The sequence below is a fragment of the Eleutherodactylus coqui genome, chromosome 11 (genome assembly GCF_035609145.1).
Source record: "Eleutherodactylus coqui strain aEleCoq1 chromosome 11, aEleCoq1.hap1, whole genome shotgun sequence".
NCBI lineage: Eukaryota > Metazoa > Chordata > Amphibia > Anura > Eleutherodactylidae > Eleutherodactylus > Eleutherodactylus coqui.
Genome location: NC_089847.1, coordinates 116,234,669 through 116,257,919, shown reverse-complemented (window position 1 = coordinate 116,257,919; position 23,251 = coordinate 116,234,669). Strand labels below are relative to the sequence as shown.

The 23,251-nt window shown below is 44.1% G+C and overlaps 1 protein-coding gene across 1 annotated transcript in view; it reads right to left on the bottom strand.

Annotated features, from left to right (window-relative positions):
• RAPSN (receptor associated protein of the synapse) overlaps positions 1–19,478 on the bottom strand; it is a 45,835-nt gene extending 26,357 nt beyond the window's left edge. The window contains exon 1 of the mRNA XM_066583323.1: positions 19,043–19,478. Coding sequence (XP_066439420.1) covers positions 19,043–19,255 — 213 coding nt within the window. The 5' untranslated portion in view covers positions 19,256–19,478. The remainder of the gene's footprint in view (positions 1–19,042) is intronic.
• Positions 19,479–23,251: the final 3,773 nt, after the last annotated feature.

The following is a 23,251-nucleotide window of genomic DNA, read 5'->3' as shown; positions in this document are numbered from 1 at the left end:
CTACGGCGTACACACTGCAGCAAAAATGACCTGAACGTTATTTTATGGGTCAGTACGAATGCTATGATACCAAATTTATATAGTTTTCTTTTTGCTGTCCCACTTTTTTTTTTCAAAAATATTTAATTTTTAAAAATTATATCCTGCTGCTGCCATCTTCTGACCGATATAACGGTTTTATTTTTTCGTCAACATAGTTGTGTGATGTCTCGTTCGGTCTGGGACGTCCTGCAGTTTGCATTGGTACTATTCTGGAATACATACAAGTTTTTGATCGCTTTTTATTTCATTTTTTCTTGGAGACGAGGTGACCTCCCCCCTCCCCCCAAAAAATTTGCAATTCTGGCATTTTTTATTTGGTTTTTCTAACTACGTTCACCGTGCAGGGTAAATAATGCGTTACCTTGATAGAGCGGACCTTTACAGATGCAGTGATACCATACATGTTTTTTTTTGTTTTATTACTTAGATTCTTTTATTATAAATATGGCAAAAGCGTTGTTTTTTTTTTACTTATTAACTTTTTTTATAATTACGGTAGTAAAACTGTTTTAACTTTTTTTTTAGACCCCTGAGGGAACAAAAACTTGATGTCTTGATCGCATCTGCAGTAATGCCATAGCATTATATCATACTGCGATCGGACAAGCATTCTATCATGCCATCCCTTGGGCTTGGCTTGATAAGCATTCTGCTAAGACAGCCCTGGGGCATTTAAAAGGTTAACAGCTCCAATGAGGCGCACTGCTTATCAGAGCTGTTGCTGCTGGGTGATCCCCCTCCATACACACCCCGACCGTGCAGGACGTAACCTTACATCCTGTGTTGTATGAGGGCTTTTATTCAGTGGGACGAGTTGTATTTTTTAACGCCAGCACTCTGGGGTACATATAATGTTTTGTATAATGTAGTGTACAGAAGTTAATGTGCACATGTGTTCTGGAAGTTTCTGGATGGTCCATGTAGCCTTGCGCTTCTGTGTTTTTCCACTGTCTTCTAGGTGTATAAATATGATGTGTATTGCACCTTTGCAGCACTGAATGGGTTACTGCCTGGGTTATGTCTGGAAAAGAATCTATTTGTATATCATGTGACCTTGTTTATATATATATATATATATATATATATATATATATATATAATATATATATAATGTGTGTGGCTTTTTGGCTGTGTCCTTTGTGAGAGAAAGAGAGCCTGGCCTATACTCAGATACCTTTAATCTGAGTACAAGAAGAGATGGAAGCGTCTGAGCGGATACCCCTATACGCTGCAAACCCTTTCTTCTCTTTCCCCTTTGCCTGTGGAATACAAATGGAGTTTGTCCACTGTGCGGTGTGAGGTGAAAAGGTTGCAAAGATCCGTGACAGTGGACCAGTAGAGTGTTGGGGGAGTTTTTCAAGAGTCATGTCTGGAACCAGGGAACCTCAGATAATTAGGCCTGTGTAAGTCCCCCTGTTTCTCCCGTGTTTCGTCCCCGTCGCTTCACTTGTTTCGAACCCTCACTATCTTGCCGGTGGATGTAAAAAGGACTGTTGTAAATTCTTTGTTCAAGTTTCTCAGTAAACAGCTTTACCGACCGATCCCGGTTTGGCCTTTTGACTTCTACCCCATGTGTGGACTATTTATTCTCCAAGGAGAGATCACCACGGAGGAAGGACTGATGGCGTCACGAGTGACCGGAAGCACTTCCCTTATTTAATATAGCCTGCCCGCGCCCCTTGGACGTGTTCCTGATTACCCTCCGGGTGGGAGACAGTAGAGCCACCCTGACAAGTGAACTACTCTACCCCCACTGTCTCCTAGGTTAGGGCCCGCTCCTTGGATGCTGCAATAACTTTCATTATATTTCTTTTGGGGAGGGGGAGGGGGTGGAAAAAACGTGCAGAAATTCTGCCATTGTTTTTGCGCTTTGTTTTTACAGCTTTCGCCACAATTCAGTAAAAATAAAATAACTTTCTTATCTGCTCAGCACGATACCTGCGAGACCGAGTTTATAGAGATTTTATACTGCTGTTGCTTCATAAAAACATGTTTTAAGGAACAACAATTGAATCTGCATCTCCACGTTCTAAGACCCATAATATTTTTATTTTTCTTGCATTTTAGGGCTTGATTTTTGTGGGAAGAGTTGTCGTTTTTATCGGTACCAGTTTGAGGTACATTTGAAAAATTTCAATTTCGGCATTGCTTTTTGAACTATTTTTTATGACATTCATGTGAGGAAAAATGCATATTTTTTTAATATGGATTTTTTTCTTAAAATTAAACTTTATTGAATTTTTCGACACTATTTCTTTAGCCCCTCAAGTAGACTTATCACTAGAATAGTACACTGCATTACTTATGTAATGCAATCTACTAAGCCTATGACAGCAATGTGTTAGACTCTGCAGTAGGTAAGGCCCAGTAGGCTGAGTTACCTAGCGGACATGAAGGCCTTCGTCAGGCTAACGGCTGCGGTGCGAACACATGGGCAGTTTGCGATCGTATTGCGGGGTGACAGAGAGAGCCCCCTTCCCCTGTCATCTGTTTACATACTGCGGTTACTATTGATTGTAGCAAGGGTGTTAAAGGGACAGGATCTAAGATTTCTCCACTACTGGCTGTTAGAGCAGGAGCCTGGCTGTCAGTAGTCACCACCTTAAAAAGTTGTATGTACAGGTTTAAAGTTCATAAGTGAAGTCAGTAAAAAGGCGCATTGTGGTCTCTAATGGGTTAAATAACCTGCACTATATGCAACTATAAAGCCGCTCTCCTTTATTGAGGCGCTTCGCAATTGCAGCCTCAGCGCCATACTTCTTAGATACAATTGCACCAGAACAAAGACATGAAAAATATGTTGTCTTATGTTTTATCTCCTCGGCTGAATACACTAACCTTCTTGAGGAGACCCTTGTAATGTCAGTGTCTTCCTCCTCTGTCACAATGATTTGTCACTTGTCACCTTCTCCAGACAATACGTGATATAATGAGCAGTAATTAGCTAATGCGGCTTTCTATTGACTGAGAGTTAATTGAGTGAATGAAGAAGTGACAATTTTATTATTTTACTGCCATTACCAGATAATAAAGCCACCCCCCCCCCCCCCCCCCCCCGGCATATGCTGGTGTTAAGGGACTGTGACAAAGCTGCTCAACGCTGCAGACTGCGCTATTCTCCCATCTGAATAGAAGCAAACTAAAGAGTTTATATATATATATTTTTTTTTTTTTTCAACACCGTTGAAATAAATTGAAAAAAAAAGTTTTTTTTCAGTTTTATTACAGTTTCTCTCCTTCAAAAATGGAGCAAAGAAACAGAAATCCTGCACTGACCCTAACGCAGGTGTGAACGCAGCCTGATTTGGAGCTCCTGAGACCCAATGTAAAATGGCTATCAGTGTCCCCCACCTACCGTACCATGTGCCATTTATAATACTGGTGCCTTCCTATATGGTAAAGGGGCCTTTGGATCCCTCAGGCACCCGGGCACAGATGCTCCCTCTCCGTCCCGGCATACGCCACCGCAGCTTCCGGTCACAATGTGTTCCTGAATCCTGATCCTTTACAGCGCTGGATACATTACAGCTCCGCATAACAGTCTTCTAAATTACTAGTGATTTATCACTCTGGAATGATACCTCACACGCTGCACTCTGCCGGGCATCTCGCCCAATGTGCTATTGGTATATACTGCAGTGTACGTTCACTTCTATTACTGCTCCCAACTTCCCATGCATTTGTTTACTGATCTTACATAGAAGCAGTGCCAGCCGTAGGCCAGATGGCATCCTGTACCCTCCCACCCATCAGAAAATAAGGATATACACTCATTAGCTCTAGTAACATGTTGTACCGCCTCTAGCTTGGATACAAGATGTAATATGGGCGGGCATGGAGGCTCTAGTACCCTGTTGTACCACCTCTAGCTTGGATACAAGATGTAATATAGGCTAGCATGGAGGCTCCAGTACCCTGTTGTACCACCTCTAGCTTGGATACAAGATGTGATACAGGCAGGCATGGAGGCTCTAGTACCCTGTTGTACCGCCTCTAGCTTGGATACAAGATGTGATACGGGTGGGCATGGAGGCTCTAGTACCCTGTTGTACTGCCTCTAGCTTGGATACAAGATGTGATACGGGCGGGCATGGGGGCTCTAGTACCTGTTGTACCACCTCTAGCTGGGATACAAGATGGTATACGGGCAGGCATGGAGGATTTAGTACCCTGTTGTACTGCCTCTAGCTAGGATACAAGATGTGATATGGGCAGGCATGGAGGCTCTAGTAACCTGTTGTACTGCCTCTAGCTTGGATATAAGATGTGATACGTGGGGCATTGAGGCTCTAGCATCCTGTTGTATCACCTCTAGCTTGGATACAAGATGTGATACAGGCAGGCATGGAGGCTCTAGTACCCTGTTGTACCACCTCTAGCTTGGATACAAGATTTGATATGGGCGGGCATGGAAGCTCTAGTACCCTGTTGTATCGCCTCTAGCTTGGAGGCATCTAGTAGTCAACAAGCTCTACACAAGCAGAAGAAGAGGTCACTACACACAAGGAGCCTCTGAGAGCCTTTTAAGGGGGAACCTCTTCTAGGGCCTCAAGGGACAAGACCATTCATCCAATCCCCACAACTCTCAGCATTAGTATATTTGCCTGAAATGGGACTGCAAAACGAGTTTTGCAGCAAAATGACAACTTCTTCTAGGGATAGGATTTTTTTGAAAAAGTGTATACTGCACCTATAGGCAGTCTGCCTGTATAGCAGCCATATAGCAATATACCCACACCAGAACAGCTCAGTGCAAAATACATTACCAGAGCAAAGATTAGCGAATAAATGCAATACCAAAATCAAACTCATTACATAGAAACAGCACCAGAACCAAGCAAAGTGCATAGATGCAATACTAGAACCAAGGTCATAATATAAATGCAGCATCAACCAACCTTAGTACATAGATACAGTACAAGAACAGATTTCATAACAACATCAGAACCAAGATTAGTAAATAAATACAATACCAAAACCAAACTCATAATATAGTTACAGCCCCAGAACTAAGCTCAGTGCATAGATACAATACTAGAACCAAGATCATTAATACAACACCAGAACGGAGCTAAGTACATAAATACAATACCAGAATCAAACTCCTAACATAAATGTAGCACTAGAACCAAGCTCATAACAAAAATGCAGTAGCAGAATTAAGTAATTGTGTTGCTTGTGTGCTAATGGGCTATCAGCGGTGCCTCGGAACATCGAAAAGCTAGAAAAGAACAAAAAACCATTGCTCCATAGTGTAAACCTGTAATAGTATGTGGAGATTAATAGGAACAATGGCACCTGAGGTAACAACCTGTCTCCATGAGCAGCAGTCTCTCCGGCTGGATGAGAGAAGCCTCCATGGCAAGTGAGAGGAAAAGAAACAAGGGGGTTATCGGCATGCTGAACAGAAGAAACCAGGTGGTGTGCGGTCAACATATTAGGCCTCATGTCCACGAGATAAATCAGGCCCGCCGCGGATTCTTCATGCAGAATCCCGCAGCGGGTCCCTCCTTTCCCACAGACATGAGACCTAAAAAGAAGATTTTACTTACCTGTCCGGACGCTGCAGATCTTCCCTCCGTCGCGGCCAGATCTTCTTTCTTCGGCTCGGCGGATGTGCTCGGCACGCCAGCAGCGTGCCGCGCGCATGCGCCGTGCACTCTTTTTTTTTTTAAAACTCCTGCTCTCCCGCGCTGGAGAGCAGGAATTAAGCTGTGGGTGTACCGCGGATCCGGACGGCTTCCATAGGCTTCAATAGAAGCCTGTGGGAGACCCGCACAAAAATGGAGCATGCTGCGGGTGATTTCCCGCACGCGCAATCCGCGCCTCAAGGGAAAATGACATCCGAACGTATTTAACTACCTGCGGGTGTCCAATGCATCCCTATGGGGCGCGGATCACGTGTGTGCGGGTGATCTGCTGCGGATCTGTCCCCGTGGACATGTGGCCTTATAGTCAATGGGGTCCATTTGATGCTGTTCGATTACATCATAAGACGGACCTTTTCGGCTAGGGAATTCCCCTTTCCTGCTTTCTGAAATGGAGCAGGAAAAGGGAACCCGCAGCGCCGATGTGAAAGCAGCCTAACCTAGAGATGGTGTGATATTCATAACCCCCTGAACACTGCATATCCTACTCTTCTAGAATTAGATGAGCAACGTTTTTTTTTTTCACACGGACCGTGTGAAGAATCGGCCATATAAATAACTTCATAGGCTATTATGGGGCCATGTGCATACGGCTTGAAAACATGGCTGTGTGAATGGGCCCTTCCAACTCATCACTGAACGACTCCTTTAAAGGGATCTAATGTCTATTTTAGCTATATTTACACTTCTCATTCTATATTTTGCCAGGGATAGGGTTATAATTTTTAATTAAACTACTATCTTCTTACAGACGGAGAACAGGTGCTAGCATTTAGCTTCTTGAAGAGACTTTCAAACCATACAGACGTAAAAAAAAAAAAAACCTCCACACATATGCAACAAAAACGTACATACACACGCAATGAATTTAGTCCGTTTTTCATGGAACGAAATTGCATACACCCATGTGAATGAGCCCTAATCTGTCCCCTCGAGTCACATAGGTCTGCATAGGACCTAAGAGAAATGCTTTAGGCCCCCTTCACACAAACGTATGCGCATTTGCACGTGCATAAGTGTAGTGTTTTTGTGTAATGAACGATGCTTTTTTGCACGCGCATCGGCGTATTTTACTGCACTTTTAGTGCCCGCAAGGCATGTTCATTTGCGTGCAGCAAGCAAAGACGCACCGATTGAAATGGCTAATTCGTCTTAATGAGTTCCATACATCTTCTTTTTCCAGCGGAATTACGCAGTGTTTTACACATCCCCTTGTGTATTGCGCACATTTGTGCACCCTCTACTATGGGGAACTTTGGTGTGCAGATACGCAGAAAAAGAGAGTATGCTGTATATAGTTTTCGCTACTGAATGTGTATGAAAAATACAGAAATGGGAATGAACCCATTGAAATCAATGGGTTCTATTCTCTGCGTAGTGCGTGCGCAATTTTTACATGCACAAATACGCCCTTGTAAAGTTGGCCTTAATCTCGAATATTGGTAAGGTTGCTAAGTTTTAGATGCATTAAAACTAGAGATGAGCGAGTATACTCGCTAAGGCACATTACTCGAGCGAGTAGTGCCTTAGCCGAGTATCTCTCCGCTCATCTCTAAAGATTCGGGGGCCGCCGCGGGTGACAGGTGAGTTGCGGAGGGGAGCAGGGGAGAGAGAGGGAGAGACAGATCTCCCCTCCGTTCCTCCCCGCTCTCCCCCGCCGCTCCCCGAATCTCTAGAGACGAGCGGGGAGATACTCGGTTAAGGCACTACTTGCTCGAGTAATGTGCCTTAGCGAGTATACTCGCTCATCTCTAATTAAGACAATAACATTAGTAAAGGTTGAAATAACCTTTAAAGGGGCTGTGCCAAGTTTAAAACCTATCCGCTATCCACAGGAATATGGTATAAGTGTCTGCTCAGTGGGAGTCTGACTGCTTGGACCTTCACCAATCACAAGAACAGGGGTCCTGTGGACCACAGAATGAATGTAGCGCCAGTTGGACATATATACTACTGCTCAATTCACCTCTTCACAGCAAAGTAAAGCGATCTCCAGCAGTCCCATAGAGATGGATAGAGCAGCAACAGGCGCTCGTGACAGACCCTCTATTAATTCAAGGGTACACAATGTCTTTAAAGCTGTGATGCGGCCATAATAGAGCCAGCCACAGTGCCTCCATCACAGTTCACACACATGTAGAGGTCCCTATGGATGAGCCCAGTAATAAAGACTTGTCTGATAGGTTGCCTAATGGTAACATCCAGAGTATTTCAAACCCCAACTCCAGAACATGTTCCTACGTACCCTGAAGCAGAACTAGTATCTGCAGGTAAACTTTTCTTATCTGTACTTAATACAGTATATTGTAATATATTATATGGGGTGGTGAGTGAATAGAAAAGCGCCAACTGCAGGAAACCCGTCTAGAGAATTTGTCAGGTCCCCCACGTAGGTCACAATGACCTCAGCTGACATCATGATGCATCTCACACCTCAACAATTTTGATGCCCCATGATCACAGCAGCATACAATGATGTCATCAGTAGAAAATAACGTGATGATCAGCGGTGTGAGTTGTACGAAATTAGATTTACTATTCCTCTTGAGCCATCCCTTCTCCAAGTGTTATCATCCACTTCACTCCCACCAGGGCCTCTTTGACTCTCGAAGACTGTGAGCGCTGCAGCTGCTACCCAGAGATTGGGCTAGACTTTCCTACATCCGAGGCAAAGATTCATTTTACTGACCTATCCCTATACTTAAATACCCCGGCAAAAGAGTAGTCGGATACCCATTTAGGAGGGTACTATTTTGTCATGTTTCTATAATTTTATGTACATGCCTCCCAGTTTTGTGCAGGACAACATTAAGATGGCTGCATTGCACTCGCCCTTGTTCTGCAAGTAGTACCGGCTTGTATAAAAATGGTAGTATGTGCCCAAGTGCACAGACACACAGGTGCTTGAAAGCGACTCTGACGTGTCAAGTAAGATTAAAGTGAGGCTCTGCAGACAAGAAGGCTGTACCAGTCTAAAGAAATCTAGAAAAGGTGAATCCAGAAGCATGAAGATTGTTGAGCAGGTGTGGCTATCTGGTAGACAGATCGCAAACTCCAGAAGAGTGAACAAGCATGGGTCAAGTTATTCTATTGTCATTAAAGTTTCCCAACAAGCACATTCAGCCATGTGTTCATTCCAATCACAAACCCCCGGTATGCAATCCCCAGAATAGCATGTGATCACTCGCTTGCCAGACGGTTCCTGTTGCACGAGGTACCACATGTGTTATTGGGTTCTCTATAGAGTTGCCTTCTTTAGTGATCTGGGCAGTTGAAGTTGAGGAAGGCTTTTCCTCAGACCACCTTATTACATCTTGCACGTAGCACCTGGGGCAGATGCCCCGCCAACCCTCCAGCTTCCCCAACTAGGTGCTATGCCCACTATATAAATAAAAACCTATGTGGAAAAGCTTGGTAGGTTGAGCCAATAAAGCTAATGAGGTGTCCTATGGAGACGCATCATCCATGAGAAATCCTCCACTAAGTCCAGATGCTGAGTCTGGCATATAAGAGGCTGAACTAGCAGATTTTTTTAAACTTGGTACATAGTAGAAACACAGCAATTTAACGTTGGTTTAGAAGCACCAGTCACGTGTATATGCACTAAGAAATGTCATGTCCAGCAGGTGCATTATATATTATACAAGTGCTTATGTAGAAATCCCCTATTCTAGTCAGTGTAGCTCTCATTAGCTGCAGGACTGTTCCAGCAATACACATGCTGGACTGTACGAAATGTGCAAATCCTGTGACCTGATTATGCATCAGCCCTGAAGCTAAAAGGAGCAATTATGAAAACTCAAACCACATGCTAGGAGTTATAGTTTTGCAATAGTTGGAGAGCCACAAGTTGGAAATCACTGTTGTAGATTATTGGACACAATTAAATCTTAGCTGGAAAGTGAAGCTTCAACTAGGAAGCCAACAAAAGAATATATGAAAGACCTTCATATATAGCAATACCCTCATGTGATGTGGGCATCAGAGCAGCAACCTTTAACCAGGGGAACTGAGCGCCACCCCTTACCCCCCTTACATTGCGTTCACACATCGCTGATTTGCTGCAGATTTCGGAGCAGACCTGCGGCAGACTTCACCCCATTAATTTGAATTAAGTTGCAAAGTGTAAAATCTACTGCAGATCAGCTACGCGGGAACGCATCCTCATAAGGTTATAGCCTAGGGGTCCAGATGCCCTAATAGATATCGAAAGGGGAAGACATGAGGTTATCCTATATGGTCATGAAGTGAGTAGCATTTGCATAAGGGTTCTTTCCCATGGGTAGAATATTTCTGACCAGGACGCAGCAGAATTTGCCGTTGTGGAATTCTGCATCAAAGTCCGCAGGGTTAACTGCAAATTTTAATGCGCACTTGCAGGCTGATTTAGGTTACAGTCACATGGGGCAGAAATGCGGAAAATTCCACTGCAAATTCTGCATCCATAACAGAGTCAAAATCCGCACCATCATGAACGCAGTAAATAGTAATAAAAGGCTATAATAAAAAGTCATTGTTTGGAGAATTACTCCAGCTGTGAGAATCTGTCAGGCCGTGTATAGGCACCTGCTGGTTTATGGACTACGGATAGGTAATAAACACTTACTAAAAGCTCTGTCAAAAAAAAAAAAAATCGCGCCCCTAGAAAAAGTTGTCCTTTTGCTGTAAAACTCGTCCTGCAGTTCCATTTCAGCAGATATACAGATAATTAGAGCTGTGGTGATTAGATGAACAGTCTTATCACCGGTGGCTCTAAAACTGGTCCCCCCTTGGCCTATAAAAGGCTCTTGGAGGCTCCTTGTGTGTAGTGACCTCTTCTTCAGCTTGTGTGGAGCTTGTTGACCACTAGACGACGCAGAAATGAGACCAGAGACCCATTACCAGAGTCTTAGAGGGGAGCATTATTGGAATGTGAGAACCTGGATGGTTGTATCCATTATTTGTCCCCAACAGGCCGTTCTGACCAGACTGTTAGGGGGTGTTGGGACCAGTGGCTGTGTGATGGCACACAAGGTGACCATGCTCAGGACCCCCTACAGACCACCAGTAGAGAGTAGCGTCTGACCAGACTGTTAGGAGGTGTTGGGACCAGTGGATGTGTGAGAGCACACAAGGTGACTGGGCTCAGGATGCCCCCTACAGACCACCGGTAGAGAGGAGTGTCTGACCAGACTGTTAGGAGGTGTTGGGACCAGTGGCTGTGTGAGGGCACACAAGGCGACCGGGGTCAAGACCCTTGACAGACCACTAGTAGAGAGGAGCGTCTGACCTGCCTGTTAGGAGGTGTTGGGACCAGTGGATGTGTGAGAGCACACAAGGTGGCCAGGCTCAGGACGCCCCCAACAGACGACCAGTAGAGAGGAGCGTCTAACCAGACTGTTAGAAGGTGTTAGGACCAGTGGATGTGTGAGGGCACACAAGGTGACTTGGCTCAGGACCCCCCTACAGACCACCAGTCTGATCATCCGACAAGCAAGAAGAACTCCCACTGTTTAGTTGTCTGCCATCTAGAGACAGGTGTCGCCATTGTTACACCCCTGTGTCTGTCTGAACCATTTCCAGGCACTTGGCTGAAGGACATTTGGTCTCACGGTGACCATTACTTGTACAACCTTTGACATCCACGTCGCCTCCGTTTGTAGTGAAGTCATGGACGATGAACCGGGATGCTACGGTGTGGAACCAGGTTGTCTTCAGTGATGTTTAGTTTTCGCGTTCGCGTCTGGAAACCTCGCCTCAATCCTGTCTTTGCTGTGGATCAGCACACTGCCCCCTGCAGGGGGGCGATCACATACGACAGTCAGTCATGATGGTATGAGGGACAATGACAGCTCTACGATATGTTCAGGATATCCTGCAGCCACATGTGTTCCTCTAATGGTGGCTTCCTACAGGAAGCCCACAACATTGTCACACTTCCACGGCTGCCCGGTCACCAGATTTATCACCAATAGAACATGTATGGAACCATCTGGGATGTCAGCTTCCACAGCCTACGAGTTTGCATGATCTTATATCAACAGTACAATCACACATAGAAAGCTGCAGTTGTGCTTCTCAACTACAAAATCCTCTGTGGTGCGACATCTGAAAAACCCTGCATCCCTCTTCCAGTTCACCCGTCTTCCAACAACAAATTTTGACATTCTTTTTATATAATTTAATGCACTTCCTGGCCTTTCCAGAAGTTCATAATAAACATAGTAAGATAGTGCCTGATGAAGTACATTAGTATTCCTAGAATGTCATTCAGACATGTCATAAGTACCAAACTGGTGGAGATTGAAATCAACGGGCGTCAAGGTAACCTCTAAATGAGAATATGCTTATTCTGTTCGCTCTTCAGTGACAGCAGAGGCCTAGATGCTTCATTCTCTGGATTGGCCCAGCTTCTTTACCCCCACCATTCTGACACTTATGTGAGGTGTGCCAAATTTGTAGTATTACATGCTACTGATTAAAATATATGGGCAACTGCTCTTTGTAGAGAAAATGTATGTGAACCTTGGTGTTAATCACTTCTACAAGAGTTAATTGACCAAGGGTGTTTCAATGAAGGAGATAAGATTGGAAATGTGGGTGTCACAGGTGCTTTTCCCATTAAATAAAGCCACACAATACATGGTTACTGACAAATCTACGCTTGTCAAAGATTGGTTTGTGTCAACCATGACTCAATGTCAATAACTTTCAGAAGACCTCAGAAGAAGTCTTATAAATTTCCCAGCATTAACATCCCATGTGAAGGCACCCTTAGAGAGACAGGAAAAGACCCAACGGTAAGAGCTAAAGACCAACAGAAGACTTCACAAACGGCAAAAACCTCTGTTCATATATCCATCGTTAGAAAAGGTGAACATGGTTAGAAAAGGAAGCCGCTGCTGTCCAAAAAAGATCACTGCAGCCTGTCTCACATTTGCTAAAGACCACCAGGATATTCCACAGTGCTTTCTGGGAGAGTATTCTCTGGATAGATGAGACAAAAGTAGAACTTTTTAGCACAACAGCATATTTAGAGGAAAAAAAGAACACTGCAGACCTACACCAAAACCATCATGCTAAACATGGCGGAGGGAAAACCAGTTCCCAGTTTGGTGTTGCATCGCGTAGTAATCAATAAGAAATTCAACGTCATCACTTTAGTCCATGCATCTATTTGTTACGTCCATGTCGGACACCAAAAACACCTTGTCCGGATCGGATGGATACTTGTCCAAAAGAGCAGATATACACACAGTTTAAAAACTCAGAGAACAAAACTAAACAATGTGGAACGGGAAATCCCATCACACATACTAGTATGGGAAAACCCTACCTAGAAGTGGGACAACCAAACTGCCAAGGATGGCCCCATGTCTTGAACCTGGGGGCCTAGATAATTGGCAGATGTAAATAACTACACCAAGTTATAAATGTTAGGGATTTGATGTGGATCTGCTGTGTCGCCCAACAGTAGATGGAACAGACTGGCAGGGCAGACAGCCGAGTCCAGAAACCCAGATGCTCACTGCTAAAAGGCATGACTTAGAATGCAAGGTGACCAGGGGATCTAGCCCTCTGCTGGAAGCAGGAGATGGAAAGTCCCTGCCTATCAACAGCAGAAAATTCACCCTGACATGGGTGGCCCTGCTCGGGAACCTAGGCGCTGATTAACCCTGTCAGGACTAGTAACCAGGAATCCAAGAAGTTGGATAACACCGTCTGCAGAACCAAGGAGTGAGCAAGTTCAGGACCAGGCTGGAAGTACTTGAGCAAACTGAAAACAAAGCATAAACTGCAAACACAGGAACAAACAGGAGCAGCTGTGACACGTGCATATATGAGGGCTCATACACCAACACTGCAGCAGGGGTTGTCAGGTCTGAGGCCTCTATATAGTAGTGAAGAGATGGCCAACAATCTACAGCTGGGCGGAAGAGGCAGAACCAATTTAACCATGACAGTTCTGAAAAAAAAAGGCAATCACAGATTCAGAGCACGACGCCCATGTCTGCCAGACCAAGCAATAAGTAAGAACACCAGGCACTAATCTAACTACGATGTCAGCAGGAGGTCATGGAACAGGCCAGAATTCCACCATGCAGAGGAATAACCGGTGTCCTCTGAGAGGAGGGGACGGAGCATAAATATTACAATAATGGTTGATTAACCAGCTGGGGAAACCACCTCCTCCTGCCAATCAATCAAACCCCATACCAACAGATGGCTGTCTGTCAAATGACAGGGTGCATGCATCAACGCTGCAGTCACATGGGCCCGGATGATGTTATGACGTCAACCCAGACCCACTTTGTGTTGTGGCTGTTGTGCTGCAACACAACGTTATATCCATCAGTGCCAGGGGTGATCTGGCAATTTTAAATTCTCTGTTAGTCTCTTCTAGTAGGGTTCCTTCTAGAGGGAATATTCATAGAAGCACCATGTGATTGCACCCAAGTGCAATTGGATCCACTTTGCTGATCTCTAGTACAGTCCATGCACATACAGTGATTGTGTATGCATGAGGCCTTAGAGAGCAATGCATTGGAAGGAAGTCATCCAATACCTGAGTTGAGTAGTTTTTTATGGTGTCAACTGAGTATCATGTTTGTAGATGAGGTTGATGACCAGGCCAGTTCACGATGTCCGTTGTGTGGCTGTTAAAATGTATTTTACGGTTGCAACGCCCCCCCCCCCCCTCCCCCCGAGGTCATACTGAAGCAACCTTTGAACTTAACTCAGTTCTGTGGAACAATGGGGCTAGTAATAAGAATGCATAATCTTTCTCAGGGTAAAGGCTGTCTGCACTAATTCTCCAGCTACATGTTTGAATATGCCAAATCCTGGTTTTCCTGTTATCGACATATTCACAGCGTATTTGTCTACCTTGGCTATAGAATACACTATTAGGTACGATTCTCAGCAAGAGCACTATATGACCTTCAGATCTCCAGCTTTTGTGAAACTGCAACTGGCAGCATGTAGTTTAGCAATAGCTGAAGAGCCACAGATTGGAGATCACTGTGTTTTTTAATTAGGGACATATAGAGAGAGGCACGTCAGGTTCCAGTGTGGGGTCGCCCTTTTTGGGGTGGTTATTCCGCTTGCTCATCTAGATATTATAGTTTGGACATTATAGGGCGCAGTTAGTTTTTTCTAATATAACACTAGGCAACAAAAACACCGTGATTTTTGTGTCTAAGAAAGGTTTATGTGTTCCTGTTAGCTTATTGTAAAATATAATGGAAAATAACTTTCATTTCGAAAAACGTTTGCTTTTGTGCTCAGGACATCGATCATTTTAAAAATATATCATTTGGATTTCGAATGTTTCAAGGACATACACAGTGAGAAAAGAAATTGCTTACAATCATGAGCCAAAGTATTTATACAATGCAGAATATGTCCATACAGATCAAAATTTATGAAAATTAGAGATGAGCGAACGTACTCGGTAAGGGCGATTTCGCAATCGAGCACCGCGATTTTCGAGTACTTCACTACTCGGGTGAAAAGTACACTGGTGCGCCGGGGAGAGGCGTGGCGGCGTGGGGGGTAGCAGCGGGGGGAGCCCTCTCTCTCTCCCTCTCCCCCCCACTCCCCGCTGCAACCCCCCACGCCGCCACGGCGACCCCCGAATTTTTTCGCCCGAGTACGGAATCGCGGTATTCGGGCGAAAAAGGGGCGTGGCCGAGCACGTTCGCTCATCTCTAATGAAAATGTCTGGTTCTGTCCATTAAGACCTTCCCGTGGCTCACTCTGTACATTTCAAGGAGGAGTCCAGTAGTGTCAAATTCCCGTTGCAAGTTCTGAAGTACGATCAGTAGGGTTGGGAGGTAATTGGAGACTGCAAGATGGTTACTTTCCTAATGGGTTCTTCAAGGGGGTTTCACAAAGTTTCCTTGCTATCTTTGTCTTTGGGATAGCAGAGCCAAAACTGAATGCTACAATCGACGAGACTGGCCTGAACGCATTGACGTCACTGTCGGACGAAGCAACGTCAAGTGGGAACCCCTAGTAGATGATTCTGATGCCACCTCTTCACATAAAACTCGAAACAGTTTGCCACAGCTCTAGATAAAGAATCTACAGCCATGAAACATCTACTAAACTTGTTCCCGAAGCCGATTGAGGCCGAAGTAAAAGCTGGCATCTTTGTGGGACCACAAGAGGATCATAGAATGTCTGAAATTTCCTTATATGCTCACAGAAGTACAGAAAGCAGCTTGGAACAGTTTTGTTGCCGCGGTTCAGGGGTTCTTGGGAAATCAGAAAGCAGATGACTATGTGGAGTTGGTGGAGACGATGGTGAAGAAATACCATATTATGAGCTGCAGGATGTTGCTCAAGGTTGATATCCCGGATTCTTATCTCCATAAATTCAAGCAGAACATGGGAGCATACTCTGAGGAAGAAGGAGAAAGGTTCCACTAAGATATGCAGCAGTTTGAACGTCGCTGCCAAGGACAACACAGTGAGAATATGATGGGCGACTACATCTGGGGGCTCGTCCGTGAAAGTGACCAAATACAAAATCGTCAATCGATTTTCCTTTTCATTAATTTTGAACTGTTTGGACATACTCTGCATTGTATAATGACTTCGGCTCATGATTGGAAGTAATTTCTTTTCTCACTGTGTATGTCCTTGAAACATTTGAAATTCAAAATCATATATTTTTAATTATCGATGTCCTGACCACAAAAGCAAACTTTTTTCAAAATGAAAGTTATTTTTCATTATATTTTACAGTAAGCTAACAGAAACAAATAAACTTTTCTTAGACACAAAAATCGCGTTGCCTTATAATCTGATCACTAAAAATTTTTTTAATTTTAATTAATTAAAGGGTACATGACACTTTTCTGTGAATCTCTAATCACCGTTATTGTCATTTTTCATGACTGATGTAATTGTGATGCTATCGCTTTAAGAACTTTCTTGCATAACACAGATTCAGACGGCATTCCAGAGATGAAATGTGTTCTTTCTCCTACTCACAGGGAAAGTTATTTTGGTTGCGCTCTGCACTTTAAAAAGCAATGTACTCAACATGTTCAGGAAGTGAGTGGCAAAAAAAAAAACCTGCAGAGATCTCACGACTTGTATCTGTGGCCAAACTTTTGTTGTACTTTTCAATAAACTGGAACATGGATACAGGGATAGCAATGAAATTCAATCATGATTGGTGTATAGTTTCATGCATGCAAAGCATTTCTCTGCATAGTTGTCTACACACTATGCTGTACCAAGGAACCATGAAAGTATCCATTCCCCTTCACAAGTGGCCAACTTCCAGTAGCATAAATACCATAGGGGCAGGCGAGGTTGTAATTCCTATAAACTCATGAATGAAGAGGTCCCAAATCAAGTTGCTCATACCTCACTATAGGTACTGAGAACCTGCACCAGGACTCCTCTCCACCAGCTCCTTCCTCTAGAAGAGTGGGCCCCAGAATAGCATTGGCGTTGGTCCATATCACCATGCCATTTTCATAACAGAAGTTTGGAGTTTGTTGATCCATGGACACATCTCTTGGAGAACCGAAGAGACCTGTGGCTCTTGCCTGCTTTATCACTTAAACACAGATTGGCAGCACTACCCCAATTGGTACTAGCGTGGTGCAGAATCCTAAGGTCCCACCATCACAACCTCCAGAAGAACCCAAAATTCAAAGGACAGAATTGCACACACTTCTTGAAGCTGCAGAAGTTGGTTAAGACTTTTATTACAGATGTATCAGATGTTCATAGTATATCCAAAGCAATGTTTTGGGCAGTATAGCCCTTTATCAAGCAAAGAGCAAAAGCACCAGAGTCCGGCGTAGAGTCATGGAAAAACAAGTCCAGAAAGGGCTGGTAGTTGAGTCTACCAGACGCTACTGCCGCAGTGTGAAAGGTGACTATTACTCTATGCTGGACTCTGGTGCTTTCATTCTATGCTTGATAAAGGGCTATACTGCCCGAAACATTGCTTGGATATACTGTGAACATCTGAAACATCTGTAATAAAAGCCTTCACGAACTTCTGCATTTTGCAAATTCAAGTATGTGCAATCCTATCTTTTGAATTTTGGGTTCTTCTGGAGGTCGTGATGGTGCGACCATAGAATTCTGTACCAATTGGGGTAATGCTGCCAATCTGAGGTTTAAGTGGTAAAGCAGTCAAGAGCCACAAGTTTCTTCAGTTCTCCAAGAGATACTCCAAGGATCAACAAGCCCTAGACTGTTCCGTTTTGAAGATGGCATAGTGACATGGACCAACGCCAGGGCCATTTTGGGGCCCACTCTCCTCTATAGTTACCCTGGCCAATATTTTTAAATGTGTGAGGAAGGATTTATTTGCTTAAGCACCATCCAGTCGGGCACCAGCAGACTGATACAGTTGCAAAAAAATTACCTGGAGAAGTCATTAACACAGAGGTTCACTTACTTTTTCTCCCTGTGCTGTGGATGTAATGTGCGCAATAAAAGATGTGAATGATACAACTGTTTGTGTGCTGTTAGTTAGATTGTGTTTGTCTATAAATGTGACTTAAATAACAATGAAACTACATTTTAGTAGTACTCAATGTAGAAATCCAGGTCATGCCAAAGGGGTTCCCTTAACTTTTTCTCATAACTGTAATTTTGCAGATTCAACCTTGCACAGTGATCATATGTATCTACAACAGAACATAGCTTCCAGAAATTAGTCTAAACTTCAATAGAATCACTTAAACTGGTATTCCAATGTTAGGATCGTTCAAGCATGCCCAATTCCAGTGCTTCAGCATGGACCTAAAAGAGCACATCTTGATACTTAAAGGTATTGTCCAACTTAACTTTTTATATAGTTTTGGACCCCCAACGGTCAAAACTTTCGAAAAGCAATATATTCACCATGGCAGGTAACGCCCCGTAAATCTGTCATGTGGGCTTCTAATCGGAGACATCACTGATGACGTCTCCTATTGGTTGCAGTGGTCACGTGGGTAAACAACCATATGACCACTGCAACCCAAGTAAACAAAAGACCGAGGGACCAGAGTGGTGGTGAGGGAGCAGCGGGGAGATAACTAGTGTTGATTCTTTTGTTATATATGATTTATTTCCCCACCCCACCCCCACTGCCACCAATGTGTGTTTTTAACTCGGAAAACCCCTTTAAGCTGAGGGATGCCAAGCATCTCAACACTTTCAAAAAAATGTCCCTAGTATTTCCTCAAATAGGGCAACACGCATGTTAAATCTGAGTAGATTTTGCTACAAGTAGGACATTTTTTTCCTGGCATGTTAGACAAAGGATTTGATATCGGAATGTCATGGCCATATCTCCGAGTCCACACCAATGCTTGCATAAGTACCAAAACCCGGTCCACATCTGTAGTTACCTTCAACATGTCCTTATACCTTCCCATCTCAGAATGAGCTGTGATCAGGCATCCAAGGACTCGAAACCTGCCAGCGGGATCCGTAGTCTTCTCCAAAACTTTAGTCCAAACTTGTAAAGCCTTTTCGGTCTGGTTTGACTGGTATAATTGAAGTCCTTTTTGGATCTGTTGTTTGGTTTGGTCCTGCCCCATCCCCACACCCAGAAGGTTCATAAAATCTTATGTACGCAAATACAATAAGCTGCCAAGTAGAATCCAGATCAAAGTTGAGGCTACAGAAACCGGCGGTCCATACTTTCCCAGGAACGTGAGCTTCCGGAGGTATAAAGGTGAATGGACAGCTGTTAAACCCAACCAGAAGATATAGGTTTCCCGAAGGGAGCTTCTTGATCCTGACTTGCAACTGAACAAGCATAAGAACTGTGATAAGATAACATAGAGGTACCCAAGCTTGTCAGTGAAAATCCATACGCCTTGGTTGTGCGAGAGTCCCAGATTTAGCCCCAGCCCCCACGCTCGGGCACAGCTGTCCCTGCCAATCTCAGGCTCTCTCTTCAAAGGAATGCCAGTACTAGTGACTCAAGGTCAGAGAGGCAGCTTGCACCACAAACCCACCCCTCTACCCATTAACAGAAACATGCAGTAAGATCCAAATTTAAAAGGCTTCGTATCCCACCATCACCGTCGTCGTACCAGGTTTAATTTTGCCTCATGTTACCCCTCCCAAGGAGAGAACAAGCCGATAAAAATATCCCCAAGACAGACAAACGATCAACTGAAGAGGCATGAAGAATTTCATGGTCTTAGATAACAGTGACTATACGCTCTTCTTCCCAGGCTCTTAACTATCCACCATAACAGCCTGCTACATATTTCTGCATACGGGACTACTGTGGAGGCAATTAGGTGGAGTAACGTTACTTGGTGGTAAATGTTACGGAGGCGTTTTAAATACTTCTTGCAAGCTGGAGAGTAGTAGTAAAGCAGTTCATCAGAAAAGGCTTCCCCCACAAACCCTGTATGAGGATGCCAATTGCATTTTGCTAGAAATGAGCACAGACTTAGGAATTTTTAATTAAAGAAGAAAAGACAAAACAATATGTGCAGAATACAGAGAGGAAGTTGTGACCATTTGGCAAAGCTTGCTGTATGCCTCTGCTCAACAGGAGGTTTTTGATTATCCTGACCTCACCTTAGGGCATCTACATTATGGTTCAACCTGCGTACTGCCACAATTTCCAAATGATTCCTATGAGGAACATGGATGTCAATGGGTGCCAAAATACACTATCGTTCCAAAAGTAATTGGACACTGGTGCAAGACTCAAAAGTAGTATTAATTACAATAGGTTATTACTTAATAGGGCTCCTTTGGCTCTAATGACATCAGATACTCTCTGTGGCACACTTTCTACTAAGTCTGATACACTTCAGCTGGTATTTCCCTTGAGTCATCCTGCAAACATCTGACGAGTTCTCTCAAAGATGATGCATCAGCCTGTCTACAATGGTGCAAAGAGTGTCATCATGAGACAGTTGAGCACTAGAACATTCTATGGAGTGATGAATCATGCTACTCCATCTTGAAATGGATGCCTGGGGAATGCCTTTTGCCTGAGTGTGTTGTGCCAACAGCTAAGTACAGCGGAGGTTCAGTTATGGTCTTGGTCCATTGGTTGCAGTAAACAAGATCCATGAATACGGAGGTGTACCCTGACATTCTAGCCAATAATCTGTTGCTGACAATGTGACAATATTCTGGGAATGGTTGGCCATACTTCCAACAAGACAACGCGCCTTGTCACAGATCCAATGCTGGTTTGAGAAAATGGACGTTCCACAATTGGGCTGCCTGAACCCTACTGAACATCTTTGGGACAAACTGAACAGTCGGATCAGGAAATACGAACAACATCCAGCTAGAGAGCACTCACCAGATGTTTTCAGGATGAACGGAGGGAAATACCAGCTGAAGCGTTCCAGACGTTCGTAGGAAGTATGCCACGGAGAGCATCTGATGTCATTAGGGCCAAAGGAGCCCCACTAAGTATTAACACATGGAAATAGATACTTTTGATTCTTGCCCAGGTTTCCAATTACTTTTGGTAGAACTGTGTATCATCTATCACAGCTGTCCCACAGGAACAATATTTAGAGCAATCTGCACCAGCCGATCTTTCCTTCTAAAAACGTACCTTGATGCAGCACAGACTGTGAGAAGATCATTCATGAGCATAGAACGCACTAGTTCCTAAAGAAATTTGTTGCTGGATTTTAATCTGTAGGCAGATTTTCAGAGACTGCACTCTGGCTAGCTTCAGAGGGTTACGAACCTTAAAAAAAAAAAAAGCAAAGGAATTGTCCCAAAAATCGAGAACCTGGCAGAAGCACTGCAATTGTCCCAAAAATCGAGAGCCTGGCAGAAGCAATGGAATTGTCCCAAAAATCGAGAGCCTGGCAGAAGCAATGGAATTGTCCCAAAAATCGAGAGCCTGGCAGAAGCAATGGAATTGTCCCAAAAATCGAGAGCCTGGCAGAAGCAATGGAATTGTCCCAAAAATCGAGAGCCTGGCAGAAGCAATGGAATTGTCCCAAAAATCGAGAGCCTGGCAGAAGCAATGGAATTGTCCCAAAAATCGAGAGCCTGGCAGAAGCAATGGAATTGTCCCACATTCTGCAACGGAATTTGCTGCAGTGGGAATCTGTATGTCTAAATACAGATTTTGATGCAGAATTAAGCAATTTTCAATTCTGCATCAAAAGCCATATGTTAGGCATGTAGGTTTAAGTGCACAATCTTCCACAGGACACCAAATTCTGCTATGTGTTGCAGAAGGCTTCGAATTACTGTAACATTTACATGAACACCAAAGCTGCGTATAGCAAAGTCCTTATGGGTACATGCTGTAGACTCAAAGCAACTCCACGAGGTCCTGTCTTCTCTCTCAGAAGCAAACAGACACAGTAACAGGGCATTGGCAAAGTGTCATGGATCTGTAACATAGCGGTATCAGCACGCATGAGCCCTTCGTATGCTCAATGTAGGTCCTACTTGCTAGCTATCCCTGGTACATCACAAGACTGTATCAATTGGATGTCCTATATAAAAGAACAAAGCGCCCATACTTACTGGTATTCTAATATGAGATACAAGGGCAGGTATAGACTCCACATCCCTCAACATACAGAAAAAAACTCTATATGGAGGAGCTTGCAAAGGTGCAAAATACTGATGAAGGCCTACCACTTATTTGGGCGTGGGCGACTGCTTAGTATTATACTTGCACATAGATAGGGCCTAGAAACAAACAGCACTAATCAATGTCAGTGTGGTGAAGAATACAGAAAATGTACTGCGCCTTCATTATGTCTATATGAATAATAAAATTATACTAAAAACGTCCTGAGCCTCTAAGCAGGAGGATTTAGGAAACTTGGAATGCTGATGTAATCGTGTAAGATCGCAGTGTGATTGGGGGGGGGGGGGGGGGGTAATGTTTCCCTCTGGTGTTGGAATCGTAACACATTAGTTGGTTTCTATCGCCAACCATAAACAATTTATCCAAAAGTTTTTTTCAATGCGTTTCAGTCATAATATTAACATAGCTCCAGAGACAGGACTGGTTTGAAGTGGAGTCCATCATTTCATGCACAATCGGTCAGCAATTAAGGATTTGGAGCCAGGAGATAGAAACCATTTCCCCAAAAAGCTAATATACTGTAAACTCCTCTAAGACAGACCTAAAAAGAAGCACCAGTATCCCGAGATAGCAGGGGAGCCAAAAGGTATCATTTAAATGTAGGGGTAAAGAGCTACAAGGCCTCTTGCACACCGCCATATTAGGGACCGCGTCCTGTCCACGTTAATTCACGGACAGCACACTGCCCAATTACAGGTGGGGGTACTCAACAGAAACAGGAATCATCTTCTGAAGGGTAGGCTATTACTACTACAGGCTCCTGTTAGATGAATGGCTGTGGGACCCTTCTGAGGCGATGGACCAGCCGACGGTGTTGGGGAAGGCTGCGTTCGGCTTTGGCGAGTTGTTTTTATAGTGTTTTTAACTAGAGATGAGCGAGTATACTCGCTAAGGCACATTACTCGAGCGAGTAGTGCCTTAGCAGAGTATCTCCCCGCTCGTCTCTAAAGATTCGGGGGCCGGCGCGGGTGACAGGTGAGTTGCGGCGGGGAGCGAGAGATCTCCCCTC